Consider the following 19,367-nt stretch of genomic DNA (forward strand, 5'->3'; position numbering starts at 1 on the left):
CGACTACTCTAACAAAATTTCCCTCTTATAACTCCATAAAATTGTTTTCTATATATATTTTTCCTCTGAATCTTGTGAAAAGGCTGCAGAGTCAAGAAAATATGGCAGAAGTCTAATTCAACATTCAATACTTTCCTACTGGTGTGGTATAGGCCAAAACATTCGCAGAGGTTTTTTTCACAAAGCACTAATTCTGGTTTTCAATTTTTGCGGTGCAGTGCCCGCTGACATGTCTAGAGTGAGCAGAAAATTTCATGCACGGAACTTAAAATTCACAAATTTGAAATACAAAGAATGCTGTCTGGTAGTATGGCCCTAGGAGTAGAACAAAAGAAATGGGGTCAATATAGCTAAAATAGTGATGAGGAATCGCTTTGCAAGGTATGTCTACAGAAAACAGTAACGAAGAAAAATGCCCACTGTTTGAGGTTTTGCCCCAACGCAGAGCTGCTGTGGTTCATGAAATTTTTATGAAGTACCTCCCTGTCGATTTTAAGAGATGAAGCAAGGCGTACAAGCAAATACAACAATTTTCAAAAAATAATTTTTTTTTCGTCAGGTTTTGGGATTTCAAAGCGGGCTCTCCCCTTAATCAGCGCGAGTCTAAGACTGCACAGCCTTAAGGTGGCGGTTCCACTGTCGCCATCTTGCGAGTAGTTGAGATTCTGCCACCAGGCTACGACACTGATCCATGACTGAGAAAGTGTCTTCCCGTCTTGTCCCCGAGCGACCCGAGGCTGGTTTTGGTTGAGATGTTGAGATATGTGTCCGGTCCTTTCTTGACTTGTGCTGCGTGAAGGCTTCTCTTTTTTTGCTGCGCCTGCCTTCAAAGGATTACAAACGAACCATGGCAAACCCGGCTGCTTGTCCCCCTCGTGCGTGGGGGGAGGTGTTGGCTGGGGTAGTTCGGCATGGTTCTTTCTCTGCCTGCCCCTTGCTCGGTTTTCCACAACCACACACGGTAGCTGATCTGCGGCTTGCTAGTTTGCCTAATGCCCGTGACACAAATAAAGGACTTGGATCACCAACGATAGTCGGGTACAACTCAAGAACGAAGCAGCATATTCCCCTCAAAAGCGGCCCTCCAGACAAGCACGTCGACCGAACAGCTTTCTGAGGCTATGCAGCCAAGGCTAAGCTATAGAGGGAAGAAGGCCCTTTTTTCCTTCTCGTCGCAAGTGGGGCTTCCTTTATTCGAGCTATGGTTGTGGAAGGGTGAAGGGAAAGGGTTAGAGAGCTGGGACAAAGAGGGTACCGTCTTTGTCTAAACAGCATCAGAGGTGGGGTGATCTTTATTCGGGATAAGGATGCACGGCACAGGAACAAAGGACCGTTTCCTTCTCTCTCTTGTTTAGCCTTGGCTGCATAGCCACAGAAAGCTGTATAGTCGACGTTACTGTCTGGAAGGCCTCCTTTGAGGGTATGTGCCGCTTCATTCTTGAGTTGTACATACATTAGTATGGACAAAGAAAAAAAAATAATGCTGCCCAGCCCGCACCGCCTAAGGCACAACATCGATACAGTGGAAATTTGGGAGAGTTAGTGATGCATTGTCGACATAATTGCACAGCGCAAATTACTAAGTACGCAAAAAGGGAAAGCGGAGGCCAAAAATAGGAAAGGTGTGAAATCATGCAAATTATTTATGTTTTGTTTATGTCCCACGTATATATTTCTGGCGTTTTTTTTTCAATGAACCTTATAGTTGAAGTCGGTGCCTTTCTTGTGTCCTTCCTTCTGCCCTCGTCTTTTGCACGTGCAATCACTGCATATTAGAAGTAGTCTGAACACTCCTTGTCTAGAGTGCACCCTGCCAACTCTAGCGCTCAAAAAAAATTATTTTTTTTTATCAAATGATATTACATCTATGATAATACAACTATAACACGGACAGCTTGACAACTTCAGTCAGCGCTCGGCGGATGCTTGTCCAACCTTAGGAACTAGGGTTGGTAAAGAACAAGGTATAGAGAAGTGGGCAATTGTCAATTTCTGTTAACCCTTGAGATGAATTGACATTGCACAAGAGACGTGAAATTGCTGCCTACAAGGTTAGCACTACAGGGTGTCGGAATGTGTTCACCTCAGAAAAAAATATTCGTCGTACATGCAGCGGCATTTTGCAACCAATTCCGATCAACCTAGACAAAATTTTTCTAAGGTTCACAAATATGCAGTATACATGCATATCATTCATGAGGTGGACACAGACTAAAGATTGTATGAGAAGGGGGGGGGGGGGGGGGGGGCAGGAATGTTGCCAAAAAAGGGGTCGATCACAAAGGAATAGTTCTGTAGGCGCACTTTGGGCATCCACCTCCCCTCTCCTGCTTAGACCCTCATCTGCATGCTCTTATTTATGTTAGACGTACGTCTTTCTTGCATCCAGTTTACATCATTATGTTGCTTATTGCCTCTAGAATTTTCCAGCGCGTGCTGAAATGTATAGCTTACTTGCCTTGCGTCGATCTGCCCCATCTGAATCAAAAATGGAAAAAGCGCGTGCGCTTTCACGCACGCGTATCTGGAAATTGAAGGAACAGCTATTACTTTCACACCGTCTGTTGTCAGGCAACCATAACATGCTTGTAATCATTTTCCGATATTTTTTTTCCCCACAGTATTTTATTCCACGCTGAAACGTGCTGTCAAGAGTGGCACGCTATGGAAGAACGTTGGTAGCTGCTCCCCTGTCTTGCTTCAGCTTCCCGTGATAATGCACTAAAAGCAGAGTGCATGCCTTGGTAGCTTTCGAACCAGTATATTGGGTGGACTACTGTTCATTATTTGAATGTAACCAGGGTGTATTGTCGTATTTATTGCACAGGGAACACGCAAGAAACGTGTGTACTTTTGTATTGAGCCCGCCCTTTGGTTTCCTGGGTTGGTAGCAAATCATTTTGAGATGGGGCAGTAGCCATGCATTCACACATTCGCACCAAAATAATTGGCTTCCGATTTTTATTCCATAAAACAACGTCCATTGCTTCCGAAGCAATTTTTTTCTGTAAATACTAAATAATTAGACGCATTGACCAGATCGCATTCTGTTGGATCTTCAGTGTTCCAATTTTTCAGTGAATTTGTATACGCAAATGAAATACAGTGGCTACACATGCCGTATGCGGACAAACAGACAAACGAAAATCCGCCTAAGCTCTCGCGTGTGAAGCCTTGCTAGCATGGTTAGATGACACCTTTCAGAACATAGCAAGGCAACACGCTAGAGTTAGCTTCAAATGAAAGCGGAACACAATGGGTGCTGAAGCGACGGATGGGTCTGGCACCCGGGTGGCATGAAACTGTTTTTGGCTGAGATACGGGCCCGATCCATTCTCGAAACGCACCGCCTGACGACCTCTTCGGTCGCTACACGATAGAGATGAAACAGGCGTCAAGAAGTGAGACATTTGCAATCTGTGCCTTTTGTACCTGGCACTATCAGTGTACCCCGACTGCAGGACAGGCGTGCAGCTCTTGGCTAAGCCGGAAAGGGAAGGAGGCAATCCTCTGTGCCAGTTCCGGGGGAGGGGACTTCTCAGCACTATAGTCTGTTACAACTAACGAACGAAGCGGCACATGCAACTCAGGGGGAGCCCTCCAGCCAATCACGTCGATTTCTGTGGCTATGCATGCAGCCAAGCCTGCGAAAGAGAGGGAAGGAGACGGCACTTTGTCCCCATGTTGTCCAGAGTGGAATGTTCTTTGTTCAGGAGAAGTCTGCGAGTACCCTTAACTGCAAAGCCAGTAGTAGAACCATAACACAAAAAGAAAGGAAAAGATTTTTGCTGCCCCGCATCTGCCATTGTCTCTAGGAGCACCGAAGCTGGGGCAGCAAAAAGGAAAGGGATAGCGAGCTGAGAGGTAGGAGGGAAATAAAAATGTGAAAAGACAGGATGAAAGCAGAGGGTAGTAGTAGGTGTGGTGCCCCCGTCTATTGTCTCAGCTGCAATGGCCACTGCAGGAGGGGGCGGGGGCGCTCACCTTTCACGCATGTCCGCGCGAGAGCGTCTTTTGCGCAAAAGAGCTGAATGTTCTCGGTGGGGTCGTGTTCGGCATCAGTTCGGCATCGGCACCGGTGCTGTCGTGGTGCACCAGTGGAGACCGAACAGAAAGCCGTTCGGTCGACCCGACCGGTACCAGACTTATAGGTCCGTTCGATTCACCTGCACCACATGAACTGGTTCTCGCGGCACTGCACCTCACATGGATTCATTTAAGCGGTGGAACATGGTGCCCTCTGAACCATGGCATTCGTTTGAAAGAAGTTCGAATATAGTTCAGGAAAACTGTGCACCTTCTCAGTGGTTAGCGCCGAAATATTGCAGCTGCAGCCGCCGTGAAGACAGGTGATGGTTTGCGCGTTGTGATAAACAGCGGAGACTCAAGTAATTCCACTCATCGACAAGCTAGAATGCTGCTTGAGTTCTCCAAAGAAACAGCTACGCGCAACTGACACCACTGTAAACGACAAAGATGTCACAAGGTGCACACGCACGCATCGAGGCTGGTTCATGGCAACATTTTATTGTGATGTGCTGTTTGAACATTTCTTCACGAGATGCGATATGTTGGCAGCCGCTGATGTGGGCTTTAAACAGCTGGCTGCGATTCATTGGCGTCGCCAAGGCTAGTAGATGACCAGGCCTGCACTCGACCATCCGTTTTGGAAGCAGAGAGTGCCAAACTGCGCTCAAACTGCCAGAACTAGCGCTACACACTAATGGCACCGCCACAGAACTTTGCCGAACTGGTGCGGCGAGTAGAGGCGAATCGAGCGCTCTCCAACTTCCCCTGCACTACCGCTAGCCAGAACAACGAACAATCGACGGCATGAAGCAAAAGACTGTCTCCTTCCCTTTCCTGTCTCTCCAGCAATGCCAAAGCTGCCATCGAAAGATAAGACGACGCTCAGAATGCGTTTCATAGCGTCAGGTGAAAAAGCAATCCAGCAAAGCAATATGGCGGAAATCTGCTTGGAAGTTCAACACATGTTCAACACACAGTACAGAGGGCAAAATGGAGGGCAACGTGCAAACATTGTAGAGACATCAGACGTTTTTAGCATACTGGAGACGAACTACCAGAGACGTATACGGGTGTACCGGACGCCGGCTCTGCACACGCAGTGGCTCCGCCTCACCCCAACAATGCCAAGGCGCATGCGCAAGAGGGGTCCGGTAAACCGGTATACTTCTCCGGTAGTACGTCTCCGGTAGCCTCGTGAACACCTCCCGATTTTAGCGAATTTTAGCTGTTTGGCAGCGCCACACTCATCATTTTTCTGAACTGTAACCACTTAGTACATGTGCACTAATGTAGATGGCACTACTTATTACATGTATCGCATGTCGCTGCGTTATTGCTATTATTGTTTTTATTTTGTGGACTTTGTAGTTGCTAATTGTTACAAGTTGATTAAAAGAATGAGAGCCCAATATTTTAAGAGTCTATTTACCAGCAAAAAAGAAGCCGCGGAACGTTTCAAGAGCTTGTGCCCTTCATAAGCACAACGAAAAAGGTAACTAAAATCAACTAATCAACTTGACAGTGCACATTCTCCAAAAGGCGTAAAGGCGATGTTTCGCCATGTAGAGAGAAGTGTTAAGTTTCTTAACGTAAAATCTCAGAATTTCCAAGTGCTGATTACCCGAAAAGTATAGCATTTTGTTTTCAACTATATCGAAAAAACGCTAACTTTGATCAGGAATAACTTTTGTACTAAATGAGGCAAGTGAATGATATTTTTAGAAAGGAAGGACAATGAAAAAGTCGCCGCAGGACAATACATATCCCCAAAGTTATTGCAGATTAAATTGTTCTGTTTTCTATGTTTTTCAAACATGTGTGGCTAATAAACTAACCTATACATATATTTCTAAATGCTTAAACATGCTCGTTAGCATCAGATCTCAAAGTATCACGAAAGATTTTTCTCTAGGTGCAATAGGTTTTTCACAACTTTGCATTTCCTGAGACAAGTTGAGCTCAACTACCATTTTTCATCTTTGCATTTTCTTTAACAGTTGAAATAAATTTGCAGCTATTGTTAAACCACGTGATTCTTTTGAAAGCAGAGGAAATTAGCTTTTTGGAAACATCTGAACCATATTTATGATGCTAATGAGTGAGGAACAGTTGAGGTACAAATATCACCAAAAATGTTTCCCGTTCACCGTCAGAGTGGGACCGCCAGCTTAAAATGCAGAATCAATGCCTTCTCTCTAGGTTCCACAACTCATTAGTTTTCTCTTCTTACACGTACTCCATATAGCCAGCTAGCTACAGCTTGCATGTCACGGATAATGACCTTTTTCGGTTAAAAGCAAATGTCAAGAAATGAATTCAGCTCACCGTTATCCACCTTTTTAGGTTTAAACTGAAAAATCCAACCTCAATTATATAAAAATTTAAGATTCTAGAGGTTCCATACTTTGCTTTCAAGCTGGCATTTTTCAATTCCATGAATTACAAAAACATGAGAGCCAATGAGGCAAAACTTATGAACACCCATTGTAAATATTAGGGGTAAGTGAACTTTTACTGTGCAAATAAAATAAAGCTAAGCGAAAATCTTGCAGCCAGTATAAAGATAGCCTTGCAAAAGTGAAGTTACTGTTATCCCTCGCTGTCAAACCCTTAAAACAAGAACTCAACCTAGCCGTTAAACAATCTTTATACACTCGTCGCACACTGACAGGAACAGGTGGTTGGAGACATTAAGGATCCTTGACGCAAGGTGGTCATGAGGCTCACTTAGTTCAGGTCAATCATAGGCTGCCAACATCTGACAGAATGATCAGGAGGGTTAACATCAACATCTTCAGTATTAGATACCTGTGCCGGAACTGACAGTCTTGCTGCATGCCTACAAATCCTCTGGCGAGTCACGGCTGCTTCTAAGCAAACATACTTCCAAGAACTGTGTGTTGTGTTTTATGGCGCATAGGCGACTAAGGACATCATGCGCCAAGCTTGAGGTATAGGAGAAATTTCTGGATAATTTTATATAAATGTGAAAAATCGTCAGTGATGTAGAGTGCTTAAATAGAACTACCTCGTGATTACGAAGGAAAAAGATTTTAGAAATGGGTACTATTAAAAAGTTTTAAAGGGGGTCAGTAACCTCAGCGGCAATCCTTGCCAAGGCAAGGATCTCGAGGCTCCCAACCAATCACAGATAAAGACCTCAGCCTTTTTCTCAGGAATGAGAAATGGCTGAGGTGTATGAGGTCATGATTTACATATTTAAAAAAAACCAGCTTCTGTTAAAAATCTAAAAATGCAAGACATGTCCACAATTGCATTATCACTCAAGAGCAATGCTGGGTGAAAAGGGATGCATTGGTTATAAAACGGAGAAAAGCACATTTGTAGCTTTTCCAGTTTAGAACATGAAATTAAAATGTGATTGACTAAGTTCATCTCCGTATGTACAAACTGGTTTGTCTTCTTTCTTTAGCAGAAAGTTGTGTGTAATGTGTGTGTGGCCTATACGGAGACGGCAGATAATGACTTCCTTGAAACGTTTCTGGTGCACACGACTTCCATTAACCTAGAACTGGTTTTATTAATTGCAGCTTATTATTTAGCTCGTTGTTCCAAGTGGACTGGCATTTTTTCCTTGCATTACTATGTAGTAAGTTCATGCAATCTCGATATGGCATATTGCTTGCCACAAACTTGATGGGTGATGTCCTGTATGCGCCAGTGGAGAGATGAAAACCTAAATTATGTAGTAGATCCAGCCGTTTAAGGTACGATGGTCTCACTGACCCATACGCTATACATCTGTAATCCAGGGTAGAGTGTACTAAAGAGCGGTAAATTTGTAAGAGACATGTCCTATCGGCTCCCCAGTGTTTTCTTGACAGCACTTTGAGTATGTTCAGGGATCGAGAAGCTTTCTTTTTTAACGCATTTATGAGAGGCAGGAAGGTGAGCTATCTGTCAAATGTTACACCTAGAAATTTATGTTCATTTTTCACGGGTAAGTCTATTTCATTCAGGTGTAGGGTGGGATCTATCTGTAAGCCTCGTCTGAGTGAGAAAAGAATGGCCACCGATTTCTGTGGATAAAAACGGAAGCCATTTCTGTCTGCCCGTGTTGCCAGTTTATTTATTGTTAGCTCTATTTGTCGTTCGCATGTTGATGTGTTCGAGGATGTGCAAGCGATCTGGAGATCATCTGCATAAACAGAATACATAACGGACCTTGGAATTATTTTCCTGATAGAATTCATTTTTACAATAAAGAGTGTTGTGCTCAAAATACATCCTTGAGGTACTCCATTTTCTTGGATAAAATTCCTTGAAAGGATTGAGCCTAGGCGGACATGAAATGTACGGTTAGACAAAAAGTCTTTAAGGCATCCTGCCGTGAATACCCAGTTCAGCCAGCTCCTGAATAATTTCAAACCTCCACGTTGTGTCATATGCCTTCTCTAAATCGAAGAAGACAGCTAGACAGTGTTGTCTGTGTATAAAAGCTTCACGAACAGTATTTTCAAGACGAACCAGGTGGTCGGTGGTGGAGCAAGCCTTTTTAAAACCGCATTGATGGACATCCAGAAGCTCCCGGTCTTCTAACACGAATGTTAGTCTGATATTCAAGACACTTTCAAAGGATTTTGCTAAACGCTAGTCAGAGCTATGGGTCTATAGCTGCTAGGAAGGGTAGAAGGTTTTCCGGGTTTTAATAATGGAACAATAATGGCCATCTTCCAGGCTTCGGGAAGTTTTCCCGATACCCAAACTTTGTTAAAAAAATTTAAAAGTGCCTCCACAGCCGGTTCAGAGAGATCAGCTAACATTTGATAATGTATTTCGTCTGGGCCAGGTGCAGTTTGCTGACAGGCGGACAGTACTTTATTAATTTCTTGAACTGTAAGTAAATTATTATAGGATTCATTTGTACCGCCACTTGTCGGCAGTCTTTGTTTTTCAGCTGTTTTTGTATTTGAGGAATGATTCTGTGTAGTGAGATTAACTGGAAACTGCAAAAAAAAATATATCCACCCAAAATATCTGCCTGTTCTTCTAAATTTGTCTGTATGCCAGGGGTTGATAGAAACGGAACTGTGAATGGGGAGTAGCTGCCATTTATCTTTTTTACCATCTCCCACATTTGTTTTGATGCAACTGAGCTGTTTATTGAGGACACGTAACCTTGCCATGAAGTTTTTCTGCGTTACAACGAATATATCGAGCTTTTGCTCTGAACTTTATGAAGTTCTCCTATGTTGGGTACCTATGGAAAATTCCACAGGCTTTGTTTTGTTTCTTTTTGCATTTCGGCATTCTTCTGTATACCAAATTTTGTGATTCTGTTTTACTACTCAAGACGACCGAGGAATTGCTAGGCATGCAGCGGTTAAAATGCGGTTTGTGACTGCTTTATTCAGTTCATCTATGCTGAGAACATATCAACTATTATATATAAGTTGGCCCTTTCTCTATGTAATGTTGTCATGGTTTCATTGGGATGACTTGCGGTAGGGATGTTAGGCTGATTAATACAGGGAGGGGATCGCTGCCGTATGGATTATCGATGACATCCCATTTAAAATCGCAGAAGAGAGAGGGTGAACTAAAAGGCAAATCTATGGAACTCATTTTTCCCGTGCTCGGTGAGCAGTATGTATCTTTGCCGGTGTTTAGGAGGCAAACATTATTACTGAGAACAAAATCTTCTAAAATACGACCTCTTGAATCAGTGTGCACAGTTCCCCAAAAACCGGAATGGGCATTAAAATCACCAACAAGCAGATATGGCTCTGGTAGCTGTTCTAAAAGGGATTCAAATCTTTAGGTGTTACTGTTAGATGCGGCTCAAGATATACGGTAAATATTGTGAGTATTTTAAAATGAAGGATGGTGACTGTGATGGCTTCGTATTTGGTTTTAAGTTTGAACTCTCGGGTTGCTACATCAGTCTGGATGACAATAGCAACACCTCCAGACAGTTTGCTTTCTTGCTCTCTGTCACACCGAAAGACATTATACTTGTTTAAAACATTTTTTTTGTTTTGGACCTAATACTGGGGTTTTCTCTCTTCTTTTTCGCTCAAGAGAGCTGTGCCCCTGGACGTCCGTGGTGAACCTGCGGGTGTGCCGTTTGTGGGCCTCTCCCGACTGGGGGAAGCCTTGCGGGCAGCTGATTGAGGGGCCGGCAGGCCCTTTTTCAGAGGTGGCAGGGCAGCCTTCGCTGCGTCTGCCGGGGGCGACCCTGCCTCAGGCTTTGCCTGGGCAGTGGCCAAGGCCTGGTGTGGTGTGCCACCCCTGCGCACCACATCGGCGAAATTTGTTTTTGTTGTGAACTGGAAGGCTGATGGGAGTCTTTTTCCTGCTTCTTGGAATGTTATGTTTTCCTTTGTCTTTATTGTAATTATTTCCTTCTCTTTCTTTCAGGTCGGACACGACCTCGAGTACGCGGGGTGATCCCCTTCGAAGTTCGCACACAGTAGTGCAGCGTTGCAGTCCATGTATTCATGATCATTTGACGTACATTTGGCACATGTTTGGCGGCCGCGACAGCTCTGTGAGCCATGGACAAATCTTTGACATTTGAAGCATTGTCTGGGATTTGGAATTTATAGTCTCATATTTATTTTAAGATATCCTACTTCTATGGTTTCGGGAAGTTGGCTGGAGGCAAAGGTCAGGACTATGTGTTTTGTGGCAAGTTCCTTGTCGTCTTTTCAGATTTTGATGCGGTGGACATCAGTAACGTTCTGGTCTTTCAGACCCTCGAGCATTTCTTGTTCTGAGATTGAGAAAGTCATGTTCGGATATTACGCCTTTGACTGTGTTCAGTGATCGGTGGGTAGTTACAGATACACGGATGTCTCCAAAGGACACTAAAGTTAAGAGTTTTGAGTATTGTGCTTTGTCTCGGATTTGGAGAAGGAGGTCGCCACTGACTAGCTTCATCACCTTGTAGCCAAGGCCCAGGACGTCAGTAAGAGATTTAGAAACAATGAACAGAGACATTTTTCTGGCAGGTTGCTCTGAATCTTCACTATGTATCACATGATACCTAGGGAAATGTTTTTTTGTTTTTTGGAAGCATAGGGAAGTTATATCTTCGGTCCACACTCTTTTTAGAGCGCGATCATTTTGTGAGGGAGGTGGAGCCACAAAGTGTGTTACATGTTCGGTCGTGATGCCAGCCGCCCATTATGGAGCCCAATGACAGTCTTGCTGCATGCGTACAATTCCTCTGGCGAGTCATGGCTTCTAGGCAAACATACTTCCAAGAACTGTCCTAAAAAAGCTTCACCCAATTGACATCAGCGGGTACAAGATTGGTGCACAACCAACCAACACAAATAACCGTTGACGAATGCAAAATTATCACAGGCACTCCCTATTTTCAGGATAGCAGCTTTAGCCAATATAACGAGCATCAAATGTGACCCTAATTTGGACTTCAAATACATTCTTCTAGAAATACTTCCATGTATTAACAAATGTATACCTGATAATCATATTATCTTTCCAGCTTTTGCAAAAACAGTCAAGCTACCCTTCATGGGTAGAACACGCCTTGGGATTTTATGCTCGTTTATTTGTTCACAGTGTAGCCTTCTTACTTCACAAGATATAGAATCGCACGAAATAAAAGCAGCGTTTCGATAACATGCTCCCCATAATTTCCACTGAACTGCAAGTGACACTGCATCATGATCAAAAGCCATACATGCTCTCTCTAAGGTTTCCAGTTGAACTGCAATAAATGACGCTTTCTAATCCCTGCTCTCTCTCCCGGCGCACTGGCCAGTGCCTTCCAGCTCACAATTGTGATCTCCTTCTGTCAGAAGAGGTATACTCAATTCTTTGTAACTGAGGAGCTACCAGTGCATCCGATAGGCCACTGTACCACACTCCCCGCCCCATCTAGCCAAGGCCAAGATCAGAAATGCACGAGCCTCGTCATGCCTCACTGTCGCCTTCCTACAGCTACCTCTTTTGCACTCAGAAACCCTTTTCAGAAAACATATTTTCAGGCCCAAGCTCAGCCCAGCTTGAACCAAACCAACCCAGTGAAATTAACCAAAGCAGGTGTAAACTCCATGGATGTAAACATTTTTATAGTGGCAACAGAACACAGGCACAGATAAAGTAAGCATGCAAACACACGTTTCAGACTCGAATGTGCAAAATGAGCATACCTTTTGAAATCGAGTACTGGAAGGATTGCACCACATTTCCCGACTCAGATGGATGCATGAAGACCCACAAAGTGCACCTTGATGCAATCAACAGCAGCAGGTCACAACCACAGTGGTGACATCAGCCCAAGGCGGTTACAGTGGAGCACACCTGCAGCCAAAAGAAACATTTAGACACCAAGCCGTTGTGCAATGCAAGTGCCTTTTTAGTACCTTGAATTGTGCCCGTGATGTTGCCAGCTGACATCAGCTATGTACTTGTCTGAGTCCCCCTGGCACACACAAGCGCTCGTGTCTGCGTTCCTGCATGAACATGACAATGAATGGGTGTTGAGCGTCCCCGCCAGAGCAGAGATTCACCATGCTCACCTTCATGCTTTGCTTCTGTCTGTGTGCCGACTCCAGGCACAGGAGGAAAAGTAATGAAACTGCCACAAGCAGCACAGGTGCCCACCACTGCCCCAGCTTTGCTTTCTGTCAAGAAGCCTTGGCCATGTTCCCTGCTGTCATCAGTGGGTTGTGAAGATGTCCTGCCTGCTGCAGCGCACTTGGCCTAGAAAGGAAAATAAAATACACATATAGATACTTATATGTGATAGCACCTCTTGGTTTCTTCTTTCACTCCCTCTTTTATCCCTTTCCTTACAGCAGGCTTCTTCAATGTCCACCAAGATATGTGAGAAAGTTGCTGCGTCATTTCCTTTCCTCAAAAACCGATTTTAATTTTTTTTATGAGAGTATCTCCTGTTCCACATTTTTTTTTATTACTATTATGATTGCAATATGCATCACAAGTTTTTTTTGTGACTGTCTTTTGATGTCGCCTGATCAGTAGCCAGTGCTACCCTAATGCCTTTGTACATGTAGGGGCCTCGGGCCTCTTCATCCCTGTGATGAATAAATCTCTGCTATTATTATTAACCCCTTTCTGTGAGCATTCTGCTACATGTTATGTACGATCTAAATTCATGTAAAGGAGATTGTTTACGGCAGGAAGGCATGCTTTCAAAATATATGTGGGTACTCTAGGAACATCTTATCCAGTGGATAAAAAAAGTTCTTCAGAACAATGCACAACACTTCCAATTTCCATCCCTTAGTCGATATCCCAAAAATATGAGAAATCCAAGCAAGCTTGTGTTACAGAGCAATGCAGTGCCAAGAAAAAATTAGCCCAGCTTCACTGACTTAACGTCGCGAACCCTGATGTTAACAGCGAAGCTGCCATGGCGTTCCCCAATCGTAAGGCTAAGAACTATAGTCTACTAGATTAGGGGTAGTGGGTTGAGGGAAGGCTGCACGCTGAAGCCGTTTGCGCTGATGCCGATAGATGGCGCTGCCGCTCCCTTCACCAGGCATGCCCGCGCGTGCTGGCAGCAGCGCAATGCGTAGTTTGCTTGCCGAGATGGTTATTCAGACTCCCTGAGGTATTATCTTCTCTGATAGAGATGTGGATTAAAGTCAAACAGATACAATTTTTTCTTTTTAATAAAGACATAACAAGATCTCGATTCATATGGTTAGCATGCGAGCAAGTTTGCTAGTTTCTGCAGATGACATGGATACGCAAGACGAGAGCATATAGAAAACCTCATTGCGTTGGAAAGAAAACGAAGATTTTGTTGACAGTGACGAAGACATGTTGACGTGTTAGCGCACATGCAGGTAGATTGGGTGACGCTGATTACAGCGTACTCTTCAGTGCTCACGATCGCAAGCCATGCTGTCTCCCATGTTGCGCTTATCCACTTTTTGAGGATCAAATAGTGCAGGTGGGCGAGCACACAGAAAAAGACCAGAATTAAGCTGATCAGTTCCCTGTAAGTAGTACAGCCAACAGTATATGAATGAATATATATATTTTTTTTTACGAGGTATCGAAACGTGCGACGCAGATGCCAACTGTGATATGCGCTACATGCAGTATTTGGCGGCTGTCGTTCTTCTGTATGTTATTTTCATAACGGAAATTTTTTGATATTTGCGATAGGCCAGGATAATTACGATGCTCTACGTGGAAGCTAGTCAGCGCTCAAACGAAAAAGACAGCGCTAAGCGCTTTGCAAATTCTTTGCAAGTGCCACATCATAGCTGCAGTACAAAAAATGCAGGTACGATCTGAAATACGTGCACTGCTAAGTACGCGCGAGCATCTCCTAAATTATGCGCTGCTGCCATCAAAATGAATAGTACTTCGTCCTTTTATTTTATCCCTTTTATTGTATCTGGTTTACGGAAACCTGAAGACCTAAAGCATGCGATATCGACAATTAATTAAGGGTCTTAATTTCTTGCAGTCTTGGAAGGAAAATGCTTTATTCAAGCCCTAAATAATAAAGCCAAGCTGACTAATGCTGCATTACTCAATCGGTATATGGCACACCATATATTGTGCAAAATATAGTCACATTTAGGCAGGAAAATTTTTAAATGATGCACGGTATATATCCTCGCGTGATGCCCAAATGAGAACTCCATGAAAACTTAGCAAGGGAGTAATTTTTGCTTACGTTTTTCATGTGTTAATTATACCATCCAGACATATTGATATTCTTTAACCGTTAGCAGCAAATTGACCATTTTATACCAGCAGAAAATGTTAATAAAATGTTCATCTTATAGTTACAATAAAATTATGATATTTCTATAGGAATCAGCCGCATCTACAATATACATGCAGCGAGAACAATGGTTCCTCCTTGTTTTATTATGATTCTCTTATCAGAGCGGGAATGGACAACCCAGAAATTCATTCATTGGTCGCTCCTTTTGAACGTTTCCAAGCACGTTTTGATTACAGGAGGCTTGGGGCCAATCCGCTGGCAGGAAGGTTGTTCTCGCTAAGAAGGCACACAGGATATAGCTGCTGCTGCATCTGATTGAAGGAAAAGGTGCCTGCTATGCTGTTTCTTGTCTACGGTAGAGTAGAGCTTCCCTGATATACATTGTCACCACCGTAAGTTGACGAATTATGTGTATACAGGCACTGGCCTTTATTGTATGGCTCCTTGGCTGTCTCTTGCTGTATATATCTGTAATCCCCTTTTGTAAATATAATTCTAGCCGTTAGATTGTATATATGCCTTTGATATGTAACTGGCACTAGCACAAATCGATCCACAAAGTTTGTCCGACGTCATTGCGGTATGCGGTGTCTCTTCACCACTGAAGAACATTCTGGGCAAAAGCCTTTAATAGCTCATACTCCTGGTCGTGATCCTGTCTGTCCGTTACATCGCCAACCGGAAGTCATGACAACGGAAGTGATACCATACCGTCCGTTCCGCTCTTCAACTCGATAAGAAAAAAAATCTTTGCGGACGATTGGATTTGAACCACCATAATTCTGTTCCGCAGCTGAGCGTGCTAACGACTATGCTACTTCCTGCCAACGCATATGTAGTTCTCCTTGTCTAGTATGCTGGAGAGCGTTTGCAGAAAGGCATCGAATCTGACGGATGCCTCCCAAAACCCGTGTCTCTAGCATTTAAGATTCACAACCAATTGTGTGCTTAATTAACATCTTAACCACACATCAGTGCCACAAGCAGCAACACCACGCTAAAGGCTCTCGCCTCAAGGTCAACAAAGTGCCCCCCCCCCCCTCCCCATATTTTTTTGAAGCATTTTCTCTTCTCCGCTGAGTCTTTTCTCTTCTCCGCCGAGACTTAGACCAGCGGGTGACAATTCTTCCTTGACGAACGAAGTTCGCTTAGTCGACACACTGAAAATGCACTTGAAAGTACAGCCAGGTACCGCGCGCTCTCCATGTAAATAAGACGGCTACCGCCACGGCGCACTCAGGAGGTGGAGAGGGCCGCAAAGTAAAAGGCGCAGCAGGGCCGCCGCGCGGCGCCCCGCGATTTCGGCGCTTTCAGCCTCACGCGCTCCGCAGGCGCGGGCCTTCCCCCGAACCACTACCCCTAATCTAGTACACCACTAAGAACCACAGTCTATCACGCACTTTACAACTGTGCCCAAATCCCCTGTCAAGGAACTGCCGCTCGAACCGTCCGTCGGCACCGCTGGTAGAACCCCGCTGACGGCACTGAAAGGCTTCGAGCACACGGAGACCCGGGTCGGCGTTCCTTCGTCGTCGCTTAGCTTCATTCCTCTTCTCTCGATTGGCCTCCGCATAACGGCGTTGTGCTTCCACTTGCCTCGCTTTAGACTCGGGGTTCGTCGCAATCCTATCGCGCTTGGCTTGGGCTTCTCTCGCTCGAAGCTCGGGATGTTCCGCCCTCCGCTTGCGCATGGCTTCGGTGTCCCTCGCGCGGGCTTCTGGATTCGCCCGACGGCGCCGTGCCCGTTCGCGCGCCAACCCACGCTGGCGCTCCCGACGGGCGGCTTCTTCGTCCGGAGACCGCGCGACTTTACCCATTCTCCGACCATTCGAGAAACGTAGTAGTGGTCGTAAAGAAATAGAGGAAATGTGCACGGGCCTGTGACTGCAGTGTTGTCACCACCACCACCACCACTGCCGGCGCGCAGATAGGGAGGGGGAGATTAGGTAGAGAGAGAGAGAGAGGCAGGAGAGAAGAAAACACTGCCGGCGCGCAGATAGAGAGGGGGAGAATAGCTAGAGAGAGAGAGGCACGAGAGAAGAAAACACTGCCGGCACGCAGATAGGGAGGGGGAGAAAAGGTAGAGAGAGAGAGAGGCAGGAGAGAAGAAAAACGACCGCCAAGCGCACTCGTGTATATATGTATATATATATATGCGCGCTCCTCGAAACCATCTCTTGGGGCGCGCTCTCCAATTGGCCGATTCCTCACCTTGACTCCGCCCGCCGGTGCTCGGCGCGTGCTCTCCCCCGTGCCTTGGCAGCGCCTACAAGCGCCCGGCGCCCGCTCACCCTCCCCCCACTTCTCTGCATCTCTGCTAGCTAAGCCCACTCCACATCGCTGCGCCCGCGTTAGCGCATCTTTTTCCCATGAAAGCCCCAAGAACAGATTCGCCGTTAACAAAGAAAAAAAGGCCTGGCTTAGCTTATGGTTAAGCCTAGGATGCGAAGCATTTCGCCGCTCGAACCGAGTAGAAGTACTCGAAGCTTCTTCCTTCACCTCGGCTGTCGAACGCTGCCGCCTAGCTGCATACTGTGCCCGTCGCTTGGCAAGCCGTACTTCTCGTTCTCCCGTTTCCGTGGCTCTTTGTAGCTTGCGCTTTGCGGTCTGGCGAGCCGCCCTCTCCCTGGCCGACATCTCGCTGCTCAGTAGTGGATGGATGAAAAGGGAAGAGGAAAGGAAAATGCACGGGCCTGTGACTGGTGTTAAAACACCACCACAACTGCCGGCGTGCAGATAGAGAGAAGGATAGGTAGGGTTTCAGAGGAAGAAGGAAGAACGCGCGCGCAGGGGCGCGCGGCGTCTCCTCTTTAACGAGTGCGTCGCCTTTTATACAATTGCGTGACGTCAGTATCTCCTAGCGGTAGGAGCGGGAGTTGGGCCGCCGGCGGAGGCTGCGCGTCCGCAAGCGAGCGCACGAGTTGAGCCCCAGCTTTCACAGCTGTTGTGACGTCATATCAAGTGGTGCGCCGATGTAGGTCAAGTGGTAGCTACGCGGCCGCGCGCGGCGCAGCAAGGAAGAGCTCGGTTGTGCGGCTAGCATGCTTCGCATAAAAATAAAAAACGGCCGTGGCTTTGCTTGGTTAAGCCTGGTGATTGCGAAGCAGGGCCAGCCTTGGTGAGAGATTTCTCCTGTCTTTTCTTCGAACGCTCTTGTCTCTGCTGGGGTGTTTCTTGTGCACGCTGTTTTCTTCGCTTTTCGTTTTCCTTCTCTCGAAACGCACGTTCCTTCTCGAGCCGCTGTTCCGGGGTTTCTTGGACACGCCTCTGCCGTTTAGTCGCGTTCCAGCGTTCTGAAGGAGACTCACTGTCGGGCAAACTCATAATTTCTTCCTTTGCTTCTGCTGTTTCCGCAGAGGAGGTTGCACGTTGTCGCCGAACTGCATACTGGGCACGCCGCTTAGAAAGTCGTTCTTCTTCCGTCTCCGTAGCTCGCTGATGCTTCCTCTTTGCATTCTGCCGAGCTGCCTCGTTCGTAGGCACCATCGTAACATCTGGCTGTATGACTGCCTTGGCGAGAGGAGCGGAGCTGTTTTATACAGCTGGTGTGACGTCACTCTGACCGTAGCGCCACTGGTGAGAGGAGCGGGAGCCGCCGCGGGTGGCTACCGCCTCGCCTCGCGACGGCGTGAGATGGGGCCCCGTTTTTACACAGCTGGTGTGACGTCACTCTAGGTCACGTGGTGTGACGTGACTCAGCGAGGTCACGCTAAAGGTCAATGGTGCCTACCACCGCCTCGCCACGGAACGGGCTGAAGTGCGACCTAAAATAGTATTGCTTCGCAATAGAAATTACGCAAGACGCTTAGTCGCAACCACGGAGGAAGACCATTTAGGAGGTGAAACTCCCGTCAGCGCGAGCGAGCGCGGGCGACCAGATAAGGTCACAATTGTATGCGCCGACGGGGTCGTATGCAGTGGTGGCGCGTCGTGGAAGCGGCAGCGAAAAAATTAGGCAGTGGCTTAGCTCTGGTTAAGCCTGGATATACAGCGAAAAGCTTCAGTTACGCTTATATATCCAGGCTTAACCGGAGCTAAGCCACTGCCTTTTTTTTTCTCTCGTCTCGCCTGCGCACGCTGCTGCAGACGACAGAATCTCAGCGGCCGCCGGGCTACCCCCCTTCCCCAATGGAGCCGAGCGAAGGAATGCGTTTTGCATCGGCAAATATTGTGTGTGTGTGCGCGCCTGCGTTCGCGTTACGAACGCGATGCTTCCCTGTAAAGCGACGGGGGCGGTAAATCGAGTAGCCACGACACTGGTTCGGCCGGGTGGGGGCGCTGTTGCGACATGCGCGGCACGTTTCCGAGATCGATATAGTCGTGGGGCGCCCGCGAATGCGGGTCTCTGTGTCATGTTTACTGGTACGTTCACAACTGGCCCTTTTATTCCATACTGTCAGTTTGTCCAATTTAGTAGCCGTCGTATTTGGACGAACGGGATGCGTGGTGAAATTAGTCTTTCGGCTACATAGTTTAGCAGTGGCAAACCAGGTGGCATAGGTCGATAGAGATACCCACTGCTAACACTGTAGAGAGGGATTTTCTGTTCCACCAGAGATCCCTTGCACGACGCGCACACCCTATAGCCACGGTTCCACTCAACTCGACAGATGCCAAACTTAACGTCTCA

At 46.2% G+C, this 19,367-nt stretch overlaps 1 protein-coding gene across 13 annotated transcripts in view; it reads right to left on the reverse strand.

The window, feature by feature from the left end:
* Positions 1 to 19,367, reverse strand: part of LOC144128233 (uncharacterized) — a 68,821-nt gene that overhangs the window by 7,464 nt on the left and 41,990 nt on the right. For 10 of the 13 annotated variants that reach the window (XM_077661482.1, XM_077661476.1, XM_077661475.1 and 7 more), the window contains exons 2-4: positions 12,543 to 12,726; positions 12,387 to 12,476; positions 12,174 to 12,324 (exon numbers count right to left, since the gene is read on the reverse strand). In XM_077661482.1, the coding sequence (XP_077517608.1) occupies positions 12,424 to 12,476; positions 12,543 to 12,726 (237 nt within the window). In that variant the 3' untranslated portion in view covers positions 12,174 to 12,324; positions 12,387 to 12,423. Of the gene's footprint in view, positions 1 to 12,173; positions 12,325 to 12,386; positions 12,477 to 12,542; positions 12,727 to 16,137; positions 16,736 to 19,367 lie in introns of those variants that run through there. The other 3 variants (XM_077661481.1, XM_077661480.1, XM_077661484.1) reach the window with 3 other exon arrangements.

The sequence above is a fragment of the Amblyomma americanum genome, chromosome 4 (assembly GCF_052857255.1).
Source record: "Amblyomma americanum isolate KBUSLIRL-KWMA chromosome 4, ASM5285725v1, whole genome shotgun sequence".
Classification (NCBI taxonomy): Eukaryota; Metazoa; Arthropoda; class Arachnida; order Ixodida; family Ixodidae; genus Amblyomma; species Amblyomma americanum.